The following is a 13713-nucleotide window of genomic DNA, read 5'->3' as shown; positions in this document are numbered from 1 at the left end:
GATCATAAAATATTTAAATATACCGAACTTGTTTTAGAAACAAGGATGCTTTATGACAGATGTTAGAGATGAATGGAAGATGCAAGGTAAGTTTAAATCCATGTTAAGTAGAAAGCACCAGTTGTGTGCTAGTCATCCTCAGACATCTCTTCAGATTTTAATTCTGCCAAAACTCAACCAGCACTACTACTTGGGTGACCCAGAGAACAGAGAGAAACCTCCAAGTGCTTCACCGATCCTCTTAAGAGTGGTGTCAAACTCGTGTTTCCACGGCATCATGTGACATATCAGGACTTTTCTGCCCCTTCACTAAACCAGTAGGGGGGGGTGGCCAGCATGTGATCCAGCCTAGCTGGAGTTTTGACAGCCCTGCTCTAAAAGGATGCAAATGACCAGCTGTCTACAAGGAATATAAATCCTTCCATTCCCCACTATCCAGTCAGAGATGAAGCAGCATCTTGGATGAAAAGCAAAATGTCTACAAAAGAAAAAATCCAGCTGCCTCCTGAAAAAGCATCTTTGGGACAACCATGATCTGGATGATTGAGAATCTCTAGTTTTGCCAAAACTTGACCACATGTAACACAGCTGGCCTTTGTCTGCACACACCCTCCCCTATATAACAACTGCTTGATTTCTCCTTTTCTTTGGAAATTCTTTTTTGTATCCAGAATGCAAGCTTGTTTTGCTGCAGTATTGTCATTTCCAACCCTTCTCAATTTTTGTATTTCAACTTCCAGTTTTATGTTTGTAGTAGTTGCCCATCTTAAAAATCAAATCAATGCAAACTACATATTAGGCTAAACTAAAGCAAAAATAGAATGACAGAAACCGATACTGCATGCTTGATGTAACCCATCATGCTCTCCTCCCACTATGACATCACTCTTCCAGCACAAAAGGGTAAGGCCTGTAATTGTGAAGGCATGCTTCTGATCATTTGAAATTTAGGTTAACTTAAATTTTTAGACCACTAAGTTTTCAATTAAATAAACCACATCTTAAGCATTGAACACAATTTTATAGTCAACATTTCAGCAGTCTTGGCAGCTTTTAAACATTAGAATGTAGTGATAAAATACTTAGGAACAGCAATAAATAGGAAAAATAGTGAAACAAGATTGGCAACCTGGCCAATAGTTTTCCACTAACCTGAATAAACATATTGCTCAAAGTGCTTCTGGGTTTATGAAAATTGGAGATGTTCTATACATTTCTCTACTACTCAGGCAAGTCAAACTTTGCATTAGTACAGAGTAATAGTAAGCTTGGTCTTTAGCATCCTCCAACTCACTTAAAATAATTTATTTTTGAGCAGAGAAAGCAAAGCCTTAGGTCTCCTGGGCATTCTTAAATAGACAAATAGAATAAATTTGTAATTAAAGTGGTCAACAATACCCAGAGATTGGTTTGTCTAATCACTCTATAGTACTGATGAAATAGCAGTTTGGTGTCAGCTTGAACAAGATCTCCATTACTTATCTACTATCTGTAGATGACCTATGTGCTAATACAACTGAAGATGGTGAATTCACTCAACATTAGGTATAGTTAGTCCTTGACTGATGCCTGGTCACTTAGTGACTGATCAAAGTTACAACCTATCTCCCCAGAGTTACTTATTACCTGGTTTTGAAGCCATGATGGCTGCCCTCTACTATGCCAGCATTTACAGCTATTTATATACATTTGATGACTGCTTAACGACTGGCATGATTTATGAAGACTACATGTACCACTAGCTCCACTAGACAGACAGTAGAACACAAATCAATAATTTGCTACTATTATGTACAGTTGAATGTGGCACACTTGCATACCTGGCAGTCTTGTATAAAGATTGAAAACGGAAACCCAGAACTGCACTGCCAATTTCCAAAAAGCATCCAGTTCATCCAATGAAGTGAATATATAATATTTTATTGAACATTCAAACTTCATTAAGACATGTGCAATATGGCAATTTAATGGGTTTAAACCCTAACTAAGACAATAGTAATGATTGCTTGCAGGGTTTAGCAACAGGGTCCAGATCACACTTAACACTAATTAAATACTTTATTCAATAAATACATACCAAACAAAAATGCATTTTTATGTTCTTATAAAAGATTAGTCATTTTGAAAGGCCTTTCCAATTTACTCTAATATAGGATTATAACATACAATAAAGGTAGGTATGCTAGTTTAACATAATTGGCTGATTTTATACAGCACTTATATCTTTTAGTCCATAAGTAAATTATTAAATGATAAAGAACATCTAGCACTACCACTTCTACAGAACTAGGAAATAAATTTCTAATAAAGAAAAAATGTACAGACCCCATGACTTTCCACCCAACCCCAACAGTCTAAACCCTAAAGAGGAGAAAGCCAATGGCTCTCCCCCACAAAAGCTCACGACAAAATGTCGCTTTGCTTATCAAAAATCTGTATTTCTGATCCGTAATGAGCATTGAGACAAGATTCAATGTATCCCCCAAGAAGCACAATGCACGTTGTGGATCGCCTGGTCAGCAACAGCGAGCACTGCATTCCAAAAACATCTCATCCCAGGGATTAAATGAGGTCAGCCACATTCATAGGCATTTCCTCCACTGTAGTATTGTAGAAAGTCTCAATATCCCGAAGGATCCGCTTGTCCTCCTCAGTGACAAAATTTATAGCCACACCTTTCCTGCCAAAACGACCACCTCGACCAATCCTGCAAACAAAGCAAAGACATCGAACATTACTCCAGTCTTCTTTTTTGACAAAGAACAAAACCTGTTTTGGGGTGAGGGAGCCAGAAACTAGTAATGACGCTCATTGCCAGATTAATGTTATTACAATCACTTATGCTATTTTGTTGGGCCGAGCGTTTTAAAAGTAAACATAGCAAATATTGACTAATACTTTGATTATAGAACAGCTTCTCAGTTTTGGTGTAGAGTAGACAGGATATTACATTCAACGTGACTTCCAAATAAAAATTTTGCTTATCTCATTCCCTCCTTATTTTGGAGAACTTTGGCAAAAAGTTCTCCCACACCATTTCTTCTGAACACGGACAGAGCTTGATGTCAGCCTCCAAATTACCAAGCTTGTTTTAAATCAGAGACTCTCATTCCAATTGCAGTTCTTAAAAGCCAAGAGTTAATATTGTATTTTCAAAGAGACAAAAAAACTTTATTCATCAGTGGGAAAACTTATCACCATCTGTCAAAACAAACAACTTAAAAATTAAACAGTACTGGGCACACAGTAGATCTACAGGTTGACAAACCCACAACTTCTGCTTCTACCTGGTCAAACCATTAAGAGCTTTTTAAGACAAACATAGCTCACAACAGTCATTACAAAAGAAAAGTATATAAATACCAACTCGCTCTTTATGCAAACAGTGTGCCGCTTACGAATCCACGTCCTAAATTACGTCGTCGTTTCTGAGCACCATCTCGTCATCAACTGGGCTAGCGACTCCTGTATTTTTTTGTATCAAGTAATAAGGTACAATTTACTTCATTTACGGACAAAGCCACCAAGATAGACAACAGCTTAGGGAGGTAAATTTAAAGTTCTACTAGAAGACACCAGAGAAAGAATCCCACTGTAAGAGGAACCAAAGGAGGCAATGGAGGCATTGGCACAAAGAAATGTCCAATAAAGCAATATTAAGCTAACAACAACTTTATGAAAAGCGCAAACCTCTGAACATGTTTTCCTAAAATCACAATAATACACAATGGCAACTTCTTTAGAACATGTTTGCAAACTTCAAGCATCTAACTAAGAATGTTAATTTAGCAGTCTTCAATATCTTTAGTAATTATCAAAAATTGAATAAACAAGTTTTCCCACTGTTTTGTTTCATTGGCTAATCAAGAAGCTCTGCCCCTCCCATCCTCAACACACTATGCGCGCGCACAATAAACACACACACGTTATATAATGCAAGAAAGCGAGGGAGGTTTGAAGATGGAAAGAGTAAGACTTCAGAATTGAAATTCAAAAATGCAACTTACCTGTGAATATAGTTTTCACGATTGGTTGGCAGATCGTAATTTATAACCAACGATACTTGCTGCACATCAATGCCACGAGCCTGTAAAACAAAGGCAAAGCACTGAACAGCACACTTCAAGCCTGGAGGTCAAGGTATCTCAATTCTGCTGGATAATATAGTAAGATGCTGCAGTTAAGCAAGTCCATAGCATGGCATGGCATGGACTTGGGCTCTGCCAACAGCTTGGGGAAACTCATGTTACAATGACCCACATCAAATAAATCAGTTTAAGCTCAATGACTATTGAAACTCACCAGCAAATCAGTAGTAATCAGGACACGGCTTGATCCTGACCTAAACTCTCTCATGATAACATCTCGCTCCTTCTGATCCATGTCACCATGCTGTAGAGATTTTTTATAATACAAAGAGAGTTAATGTTAATCAGTTTTTATTACTTCGAGTTTTGCTAGTCAATTAAAAAAATGCAGGCCTTTCAAATAAGCTAGCATCTTTTACTGTATTATATTGTGAACTAGACAAGAGGAATTGAGCAGGTAGGACAGTCAGTAGATACAAGCATAATCCAGTATTTTTTTTTATTATTTCTAAGAGAATCTGGTAGTCACTCACCGAAGGACCAATACCTAAAACAAATTAAGGACCTACTGATGAAACTGCAATGTGAGTTCTGATGTTTTACATTTAAATTCATGAAGTTTGGGGCAAGACTGAAGTACTTTCTCAGCCTTTCAATACTACCCTTGATATAGCTTAGAGAACTGGAAAAAAGGGCATGTCCCAATATTTTGCCTTTGAACAGTATCATAGAACCTATCTTCAGATAAATTCTTACCAGAGCAGAAACAGTGAAGTCTCTTGCATGCATTTTCTCTGTAAGCCAATCTACTTTCCTTCTTGTATTGAGGAAAATAACAGCCTGGGTAATAGTCAAAGTTTCATATAAATCACACAGGGTATCCAGCTTCCATTCCTGTGAAATTAAGGAAGCGATCATAAGCACATAAAAGAACAGTGCAAAATAAAACTTTAAGCACTATATAGTGTTGCACCAAGTCTCCAGACTAGGACACTGGACATTAAGAAAGAGGTCCACCCAAGTCACACTCGATTCAGTGCATTTCTTCTTCTTCTTGTGTGTACCGTGCTAGCATTACCACAAAAGCCAAGGAAATACCCCAACTTGTGCAGTTTTAGCATAGTGCTTGTAACAAGAAGTCAAGCTAGCTTCAAACTGGTTCATCATCTTCCTTACCTCTCTTTCCACATTAATGTAGAATTGCTTGATACCCTCAAGGGTCAATTCTTCTTTCTTCACTAGAATACGAATAGGGTCTCTCATGAACTTTTTGGTCACTTCTAACACATCCATTGGCATAGTTGCAGAGAGCAATACAACCTGGTTCAAGAAAATTAACAGATTAGTCTGCCCAAAGGTTAAGAGGTGAATGTATGAAACCAAGCGTCTTTGTCTGCTACAGGATCAAAACAGACAAAGATAGAATAGAGACAATTTTGCTTTATGCAGGGGGAACGACAACACAGCACTTCACAGCTACATTGTAACTTTACCTGCATTATTACATGACTACATCAAGTTTCACTTTACCTGAATGTTTGTGCTTAACTTCTGAAAAATTTCATAGATCTGATCCTTAAACCCCCGGCTTAACATTTCATCTGCTTCATCTAAGACAAACATTTTGATCCATTTAGGTGCTACAAAGAAAAAAAACCAGACTCCGTTTAAGGATTCTTATAATATTTTGCACTATTAAAATTTTACTTTTACTTAAAAGTAACAAAATCATTAATTTTTAAACCAATGCATTTGATATATCCTAGAGAGATTTTAAATCAGCATTGAAATACTTACACAGATAGCGTCTATTTAACATATCAAATACACGTCCAGGAGTTCCCACCACAATGTGGGGAGCCTCTGCTTGGAGCTTCTGCATCTCATTGCGAACATTTGTACCACCAATGCAAGCATGACAAGTGGCGCCCATATAATCTCCAAGTGCCAAAATAACTTTCTGGATCTGAAATGACATCAATCTCAATTAGAATTTTACTACTTGGGGGAGGGGTGTCTCTACTGTGTTTCCATTGGCCAGTTTCCCAATGGGTTCATAATATAGCAATAGCACTTATATACCGCTTCATAGTGCTTTTTAACAAGCCTTTCTAAGCGGTTTACAATGTCAGCCCATTGCCCCAACAATCTGGGTCCTCATTTTACCGTCCTTGGAAGGTTATATCAACTTTGGGCCAATCAGGATCAAACTTCTGGCAGTGAGCAGTGACTTAACCTGCAATGTGCAAAACTGCATTCTAACCATTGTGCTACCACGGCTCTTAATATAAAACTGACAGGCACATATCTCCTATTTGATGAGCAAGCTCATCAAATGAGATTTGACCACCTTTCTTTACCCACAAATACCATATTTGTAGAATGTCAACTGATGCTGCATGAAGAGGGAATTTATAAATAAAGCTCTATAAAATAAAGCTGACAGCATCAGGCACTTCTCTATAGACTAGCAGAATCAATGTAATCTTTTGGAATTATCAGTTAAGTCAGCAAGATAAAACTGACCCTCCTTATTAGATGATAAAACACTAGCAGAGGTCTACATTTTGAACATTTCAAGTTCAAAAACAGGCCCCCCTCAAATATCACCAGAAATGTTGTCAACTTAAGAGCTCTCCCAAAAATGTTCAGGACATTATTGCTGAATACCTTCAGTAAGTTCAGGATAGCTATTCTGAACTTGAAACATGTGGAAACTTGAAATGTCCTGTACACCTCATTCTAAAATCAGGGATGTTGATGCATAACAATTTATGCAGCTGACATGATCAAAAAAGCTATCTACTGCAACTTTGGACTTGTTGCTTTGTCCTCAAGGAATAACTATTACGTAGTACAAGGTGAGTAGATGCCTAACTGCATTTTAGGTGTATGCTCAGATGCATTAGGAGTGTTTTTCTAAGGTTAGTCTCTGCATGAACATTTCCCCTTCACCAACAAAAGCATAGCACAGTATTGCTGTAAAACTGGCCTTCAATTTCTTCAAAATCATCACCAGATTATAGTATTTAGAGAGCCAGTTGGTCTAGTCATTAAGGCACTGGATTAGAAAGAGATCCTGAGTTCAAGTCCCTGCTTGGCCATGAAATGGATGACCCTGGGCCAGTCTCTCTCAGTTCAGCTTACCTCACAGGATTGTTGTGGGGAAAATAGGAAAAGGAATGTTTGTTGGGTAAGTTCACTGCCTTATTTGTAAAAATAATAAAGACTGAATATCAATAAAATAAAAAATAATAATTTAATAAAATTTTAAGTATAGCTCTGCAAAAACGCAGTTCAAAATAGAGGCCAAGAGACTGACACAGTATAATTTGCACACATAGAGAAAAACTGATTACATGCACACAGGTATTTTCATGTTGCAGAATCTACATGCATTCTAAGAGTACTTTTCCTCAGAGAAGTTGTTTGCATTTTGTTTCATTTTAACAATTTCCACTTAAGTTCCTGCACAGCTATTACTGCACTTCATTCCATTATCTGCCTCAGTCATATCTGATCTCTTGACCTTTTCCATATTTATTAACCACAGGCAATGAGCAGTCATTACAAACTTGCAAGAAATCCTGCTGTTATGTTATGACACTTGAAACCTATGCAACATGTAAGCAGCTTTTTCAACTACATTATCGATACCTGTTGAGCCAGTTCTCTGGTGGGGGCCAATACTAGTGCTTGGGTCTCCTTGAGATCAATCTCCAACTGTTGCAGGATTGAAATAGCAAATGTGGCTGTCTTGCCAGTACCTGACTGAGCTTGAGCAATCACATCATACCCTAAAAAAAGGATAGATATTTACTGCTCTCACACAACACATTAAGGTTGCAATTTATCTGTACAGTTCCTTTTCAAGTGATCAGAGTTACAAATAGTCTCCATTTTTAGGTCAGTCCCGAAAGATGGAATACCATCATCTCACTTCACAAGGAAATATGAATTGTATTTCCACCCAAGGCAGATCAGTTCAGACCAAAACTTGGTATCTGCTGTTAAAAAAAATCTTCACTGTGGCTTACCTTTAATACATGGAATAATAGCACGTTGCTGGATAGCTGAAGGCTTCTCAAAACCATAGGCATAAATTCCTCTCAGAAGGGATTCTTTTAAATTCATGTCATCGAAATTGTCAACAATTTCATTCCAATTGCTCTGCAAGAAGAAAAAGTAAATTTGAATATGCTTCATCATCTTTCTGCACGCTTGTAAAAAAAACAACAACTATTACTATCACTAACATACTAACCTCAATGACACCATCAGGATCCATTCCCTCGGGGCCATGGTCTCTATCAAATAAGAGAAGCACACATTGTTAACCACATTTAAGCATTCTTGAATTCTTATCAATATAACATATCTGAAAGTTGTCAAATATGCAGTAATTATTGCTAAGGCCATATCTAATCAACAGTTAAGTGTACTGCTTCATGATTCTGCTAACATTACTAAATCACTCATATGATCATATACATCATACCATTAAAATTATAAGTAGTTCCACTGAAGAACTTTTCTTTCTCACCAATCTACTTGTACTGTTAGCACACTACCTTGCGTTAGAACCATTCATTTAGTGACTGTTCAAAGGCACAGAAGGAAGTGACTTATGAGCCCTTTTCATACTTATGACTCTTGCAGCATCCCCGTGGTCATGTGATCAAAATTCAAATGCTTGGCAATTGGCTATTTTTGACAATTACAGTATCTTGGGATCGCATGGTTATTTTGTGGGATCTTCTGTCAGGTCAAATTAATGAGGGAAGCCTGATTCACTTAACAATTTTATCACTAATTTAGCTGTGGTTCACTTAATGACCATGGCAAGAAAGGTTATAAAATCCTCCTGGATTCACGGCTATCTTTAGAAGATCATTTGACGGCTGTGGCCAGGGGTGCCTTTTATCAGGTTCGCCTGATCCGCCAGTTGCGTCTCTTTCTGGATCGGGACACCTTGCGCACGGTCACTCATGCCCTAGTTACCTCCCGTATGGACTACTGTAATGCTCTCTACATGGGGCTCCCCTTAAAAAGCACCTGGAGGCTCCAACTGGTCCAGAATGTAGCCGCGCGGGTCATTATGGGCGCAGCTCGTTATGCCCATGTAACACCTCTCCTACGCGAGCTGCACTGGCTCCCGGTGGTCTTCCGGGTGCGATTCAAGGTGTTGTCACCTTTAAAGCGTTCCATGGCTTAGGACCTGGGCCTACGAGACCGTCTTTTGCCACCAATAGCCTCCCACCGACCAGTTCGTTCTCACAGGGAGGGACTACTCAGGGTACCGTCAGTCAAATTATGTCGACTGGCGACTCCCAGGGGGAGGGCCTTCTCTGTGGGGGCTCCAACTCTTTGGAATGAACTGACCCCGGAGATACGGAATATCCCTGATCTCCGTGCTTTCCGCCGTGCCCTCAAGACCCTGATGTTCCAACAGGCGGGGCTAAACATATGAACATGTGAATGATTTTTTAAATGTTATCTAATTCTGGGTTTTATTTAATTGACCAAACTAAGTAATAATTTTAATTAGCAATTTTATGATGTTTGTGTGTCTATATTTTTCTTGACTGTACACCGCCTTGAGTCCTACGGGAGAAAGGCGGTATAGAAATATAATAAATAAATAAATAAATAAAAATAAAATGGGGCAAAACTCATGATTGATTTGCATAACAAAGGAAATTTTAGGCTCAATTATGGTCATATGTCAAGGACTATTAGTACTTTGCTTAGTGTACATTAGGAATGCATGACTTCTCAAAATATACAGATAGTCCTCAATTTACAAATTTGTTTAGTGACCATTCAAAATTACAATGGCCCTGAAAAATGTGACTTATGACACTTGCAACCATTGCCGTATCTCCATGGCCATGTGATCAAAATTCAGACACATGGCAACTATGATGGTTGCAGTGTCCAGGGGTCATGTGATCATCCTTTGCAACCGTCTAACCAAATTAACTTGGAAGCCAGATTCACTTAATCATGTTACTAACTTAACTACAGTGATTCACTTAACAACTGTGGCAAGAAAGGTTGTAAAATGAGGCAAACCCCATTTAGCAGCAAAAATTTTGGGCCCAAGGAGTACTTGTATATACCTCTTCTAAAGCCTTGAGTGCATTTAATTATGGACTACCTGTCCAGGTGCCCTCAAAAGTACCTTCCCTGCTTTATGTTATCCTCACAACTCTGGGTTGTCTGTAGAATAGTCTGGGACAAAAGATAGCAACTGGCAATTGTTACTGCAGTTCTATATTTACTATCTCACTGGTGCTATGAAAATCAGTATGCATTGAAATATTTAAGCCTCAATCACATTATGGTGTGCATTTGGCCATCACTCATCCTTCTCTCATTTGAGAAAAAAAGCAAGCTTTCAAATGTTCTGCATTCATCTCCGATGCGAATAGTAATACTCTGGGGAAGTCAAAGTTCTAAATACAGCAAAGCATACGTTGCTCTGCTTCTGCCATAATACTTGGCAGTGATCTATATAAAGTATTTGGCTACATTTCTTTGTGTTCTCCAAAAACACTTTGAAGTGTTAAATCTATTTCTCTTGCCTTTAAAATCTAGTCCTAGAAAAGAATACACTTTTTCCCAATATCTATGGAGATTCTCAAGTCATCCAGGTCATAGTTGTCTCAAAGGTGCTTTTTGAAAAGGCAACTGGACTTTCATTTCTCAAGAACTGAAGATCAGAAGCGATTCTTCTTCCAAGAAAAAGAAAGTCCAGTTGCCTATTGAAATAGCACCTTTGGGACTCTTTCCCAATTTTACTGGGGGATTTTTGGGGGTAAAAGAGAACTTCTCATCACCTCACACAAGAAATGGCAAGACAATGATAGCTATGTATTGTGTACACACCCTAGGCTTAATAATCAAACAAGTAGATGCCTAGATTATGAAAACACACTCATCCTTATGTATTATTTTCTTCGACTAAACCGGGGCCCAGCATGGCAGATCCAATCAATTTAGGATTCCACCTGGGAAAAAGAATTCACTGGGTTGCCCAGGCAACCACGGCCACGTGGAACCCCAAAACGACCGTCTCGTGGAATGAAGAAAACGGGCAACGTTGGGAAGAGGAGGAAGGAGAGAAGGGCCGCATGCAAGAGGGGCGATGGGGGGAAAATCATTGGCCAAACGAGGAAAACGTGGACGGGGAACGTTATCACCGCGCCATTCCGGGCTTTCTCTTCCCCTCCCCCACCCCGCCCCTCAAAAAAAGTCCGCCGAACTCTCGCGAGAGCTCCACCCTCTCTAAGTCGCGAGCGCACGCCGGTGACGGACGAGGCTGCCGGCAAACCAACGGCCTACCAGCCCCGCCCCTCCCTGTTCTTCTTTCTCCCCCCCACCCGAAAATGGACTCGTCCGAGGCGGCCGACTGCCCAGAGGCGAAACCGCTTGGGCGAGACCATGTGGTCGCTCGAAGGGAGGGCAACAGGCCATCTACTGCACGCTCGAGACCAACGGTCGGGTTTTTTTTTTAATCGTCAACCCCCCTCAGTTCCCAGACAAGCCGCTTGAGGCACTGGCGAGGGAGAAGACCTCTTCCTTTTATCCCAAGGGCAGGAGGAGGAGGAAGCGCAGCCTGAAAGGGACCCTCCCCGCGGCGGCCGCCTCTAGGAACCCGGCTTGTTCTCGTCACACTACATCCCGGACCACCCTCGCCCTAAACAAGCTTCTTTTCAAAAACCTCCCCGCCGTCTTCTCTTCGCCCGCGCCAGAATATACCTGCTGTAATCCGCGGATCCGCCTGACATGTTCCGATTGCTGCCGCTCTCCTCAACTGAAAAGGCAGCGATTCCGCGGCGCCCGCTTTATATATCCCTCCCCCCCCCTTGGCCGGATCTACTTTTACTCCCTTTCCTCCTCCCCCCACCCCTTCGCCCTCCTTGCGGAGGAGTCTAAGAACTTAATTGCAGGGGGATCCCGAGCAGGTCTGCCCCGCCCACATGCCCCCCCATCCGTCTTCTTCCTATCCAGGGACACATCTCAGGCCCAGGGAGGTAGTCGGGAGAGGGGAAAAAAAAAAAAAAAAAGAACGGATGGCTCCAGGCGGACCGCAACTGGCTCGGGCCGTAAAAGGAACGGAGGCCGGTGGGAGGAACTACTTTAACGCCGCGAGACGCGGAAGGATATTGCAGCAGTACAGTGTGACGGGATGCATTTCGCTTCAAACCCCCCCACCTCTGAACTCACCTCCTCCCCCCCAACCCCCGCCTCGTAAACGGGGCTTCCTAGGCCGCCCCTGCCTCGGCGAAGGGAGGGAAAGCGAATGAAAAATGGCGGCACCTCTCTCTGCCTGAGGGGGAATTCTGGGCGGGAAGGCGGAGGAGAGGTGCCGGTGAGGGTGGGGGGGGAAAACAGGGTCTTTAAGCCTGGAAAGCGAGGCAGAGCCCCATCCTCCTAAGGAAAGACGGCGGGGTGTGTGATTTTAAAGGTTCTGCCTTCTCAGAACCCGCCGAGCCCTTTTATAATGAGTGAATTTTGGTGGTTACCGGCGGGTGGGAGATGATATTCTCCCCCCCCGGTGGGGCTTTTCCCCTCATTGGAGAGACGAGGGTCAACCTGCGGAGCAGAATTAGAAAAAGGAGAGGGGCAGCAAGAAGAGGAAGAGATGGGGGGGGGGTGTTTCTTCATCCCCCCCTCGTTCCTTTCCAGATCTGTGGAGGTTATGCCGTGCCGGGGACGGACGACGTCCGGCCTAGCATGGGAGGCGGGGGAAGGTTGCGGCTCGTCCTTATATTTCCTCCATCCCGCGACCCCCCCCCCAGTTTAGGATGCGCTTGGAGGGCGCGAGGTTGGGGGAGGAAGGGGACGGAGGAGGCCTGTGGATTTAGGAGACCTCGCCCGCCTCTTCCCTGAGATTGAAGTCGGTCGGGCTCGCCGCTGAGGGGCGAAGTGGCTGTTTTTGAAACGGGAAAAGCGCCCGGTTGATGGGCAAGCGAGCCTGGGGGGTGGGGGGGGGGGGTGGATAGTCAAATAGGTTGATTATTTGGTTGGCGGACGAGGCCACCAGACGTTGCGGGGTTGGGGGGGGAAGTTGACAGAAACGAGGATGGCCGGGAGAAATGGGGACCTCTGCGGGTCGCTTGGGGGAGAAAGAAGGAAGAAGAGGGCGAAAAGCAGGCAAAAATGGAGCTCGTCGATCAGAACTGGTCGGCAGTTCGGGCGGTTCGAATCCCTGGTGCAGGTCTCCTGCCTGAGCAGGGGGTGGGACTAGATGACCTCCAAGGTCCCTTCCCACTCTGTTACTGATGGATGGAAAGAAATGGAGGGGGAGGAAGGGGTGCACGGGAAAGGAATCTAAGGCAAAAGGGACACGAGTTGGCAAAGACTGTGGTGATTGCTTCTGGCTACACATCCTTTAAAAAAAAACCGAGATTATTGTACAGTACCTGTTTCATGTCTAGAAACTGTAAATTGGGAAGAGGGGGGCAGTTCATAGAGAAAAAACTAACTAGGTTTAGCAGTCTGGTGCCTGGTTGGAATGCAGAAGTTCTAGGGTGGGGAAGGGCTTGCCTGCATCAGTTAATTTTTCTGGGATCAAGCCAGGTGGTTGGAAACGTGCTGCCTGCTTCCAGATTAGTAT

The 13713-nt window shown here is 42.1% G+C and overlaps 1 protein-coding gene and 3 non-coding genes across 6 annotated transcripts; all 4 read right to left on the bottom strand.

Moving 5' to 3' along the window:
* Positions 1-1899: 1899 nt before the first annotated feature.
* On the bottom strand, positions 1900-11904 carry EIF4A2 (eukaryotic translation initiation factor 4A2). Of its 3 annotated transcripts, none has more exons than XR_011600480.1 (12): positions 11853-11904; positions 8353-8395; positions 8126-8258; positions 7746-7885; positions 5886-6054; positions 5619-5728; positions 5265-5408; positions 4845-4982; positions 4303-4392; positions 4008-4087; positions 3364-3465; positions 2617-2707 (listed from the first exon to the last, which is right to left on the bottom strand). XR_011600480.1 is itself a non-coding variant. In XM_070944981.1 (11 exons), the coding sequence occupies exons 1-11, from the start codon at positions 11879-11881 to the stop codon at positions 2563-2565; spliced, it is 1221 nt and encodes a 406-aa protein (XP_070801082.1). In that variant the 5' UTR covers positions 11882-11904; the 3' UTR covers positions 1900-2562. The 3 variants fall into 3 exon arrangements, 1 of the variants encoding a protein (XP_070801082.1); XR_011600481.1 differs by having other exon boundaries at positions 2621-2707; positions 3368-3465; XM_070944981.1 differs by lacking the exon at positions 3364-3465 and having other exon boundaries at positions 1900-2707.
* LOC139318911 (small nucleolar RNA SNORA81) lies at positions 5051-5229 on the bottom strand. The gene has a single exon (XR_011600561.1). It is a non-coding gene; the product is annotated as a small nucleolar RNA SNORA81 (small nucleolar RNA).
* On the bottom strand, positions 5458-5587 carry LOC139318898 (small nucleolar RNA SNORA63). The gene has a single exon (XR_011600549.1). It is a non-coding gene; the product is annotated as a small nucleolar RNA SNORA63 (small nucleolar RNA).
* LOC139318913 (small nucleolar RNA SNORD2) lies at positions 7960-8030 on the bottom strand. The gene has a single exon (XR_011600563.1). It is a non-coding gene; the product is annotated as a small nucleolar RNA SNORD2 (small nucleolar RNA).
* Positions 11905-13713: the final 1809 nt, after the last annotated feature.

Source organism: Pituophis catenifer, unplaced genomic scaffold, assembly GCF_029215685.1.
Source record: "Pituophis catenifer annectens isolate HBS135680 unplaced genomic scaffold, rPitCat1.0.hap2 SCAF_6, whole genome shotgun sequence".
NCBI lineage: Eukaryota > Metazoa > Chordata > Lepidosauria > Squamata > Colubridae > Pituophis > Pituophis catenifer.
Note: the sequence above shows the minus strand (reverse complement) of the source record. Positions and strands in the feature narration are given on the sequence as shown.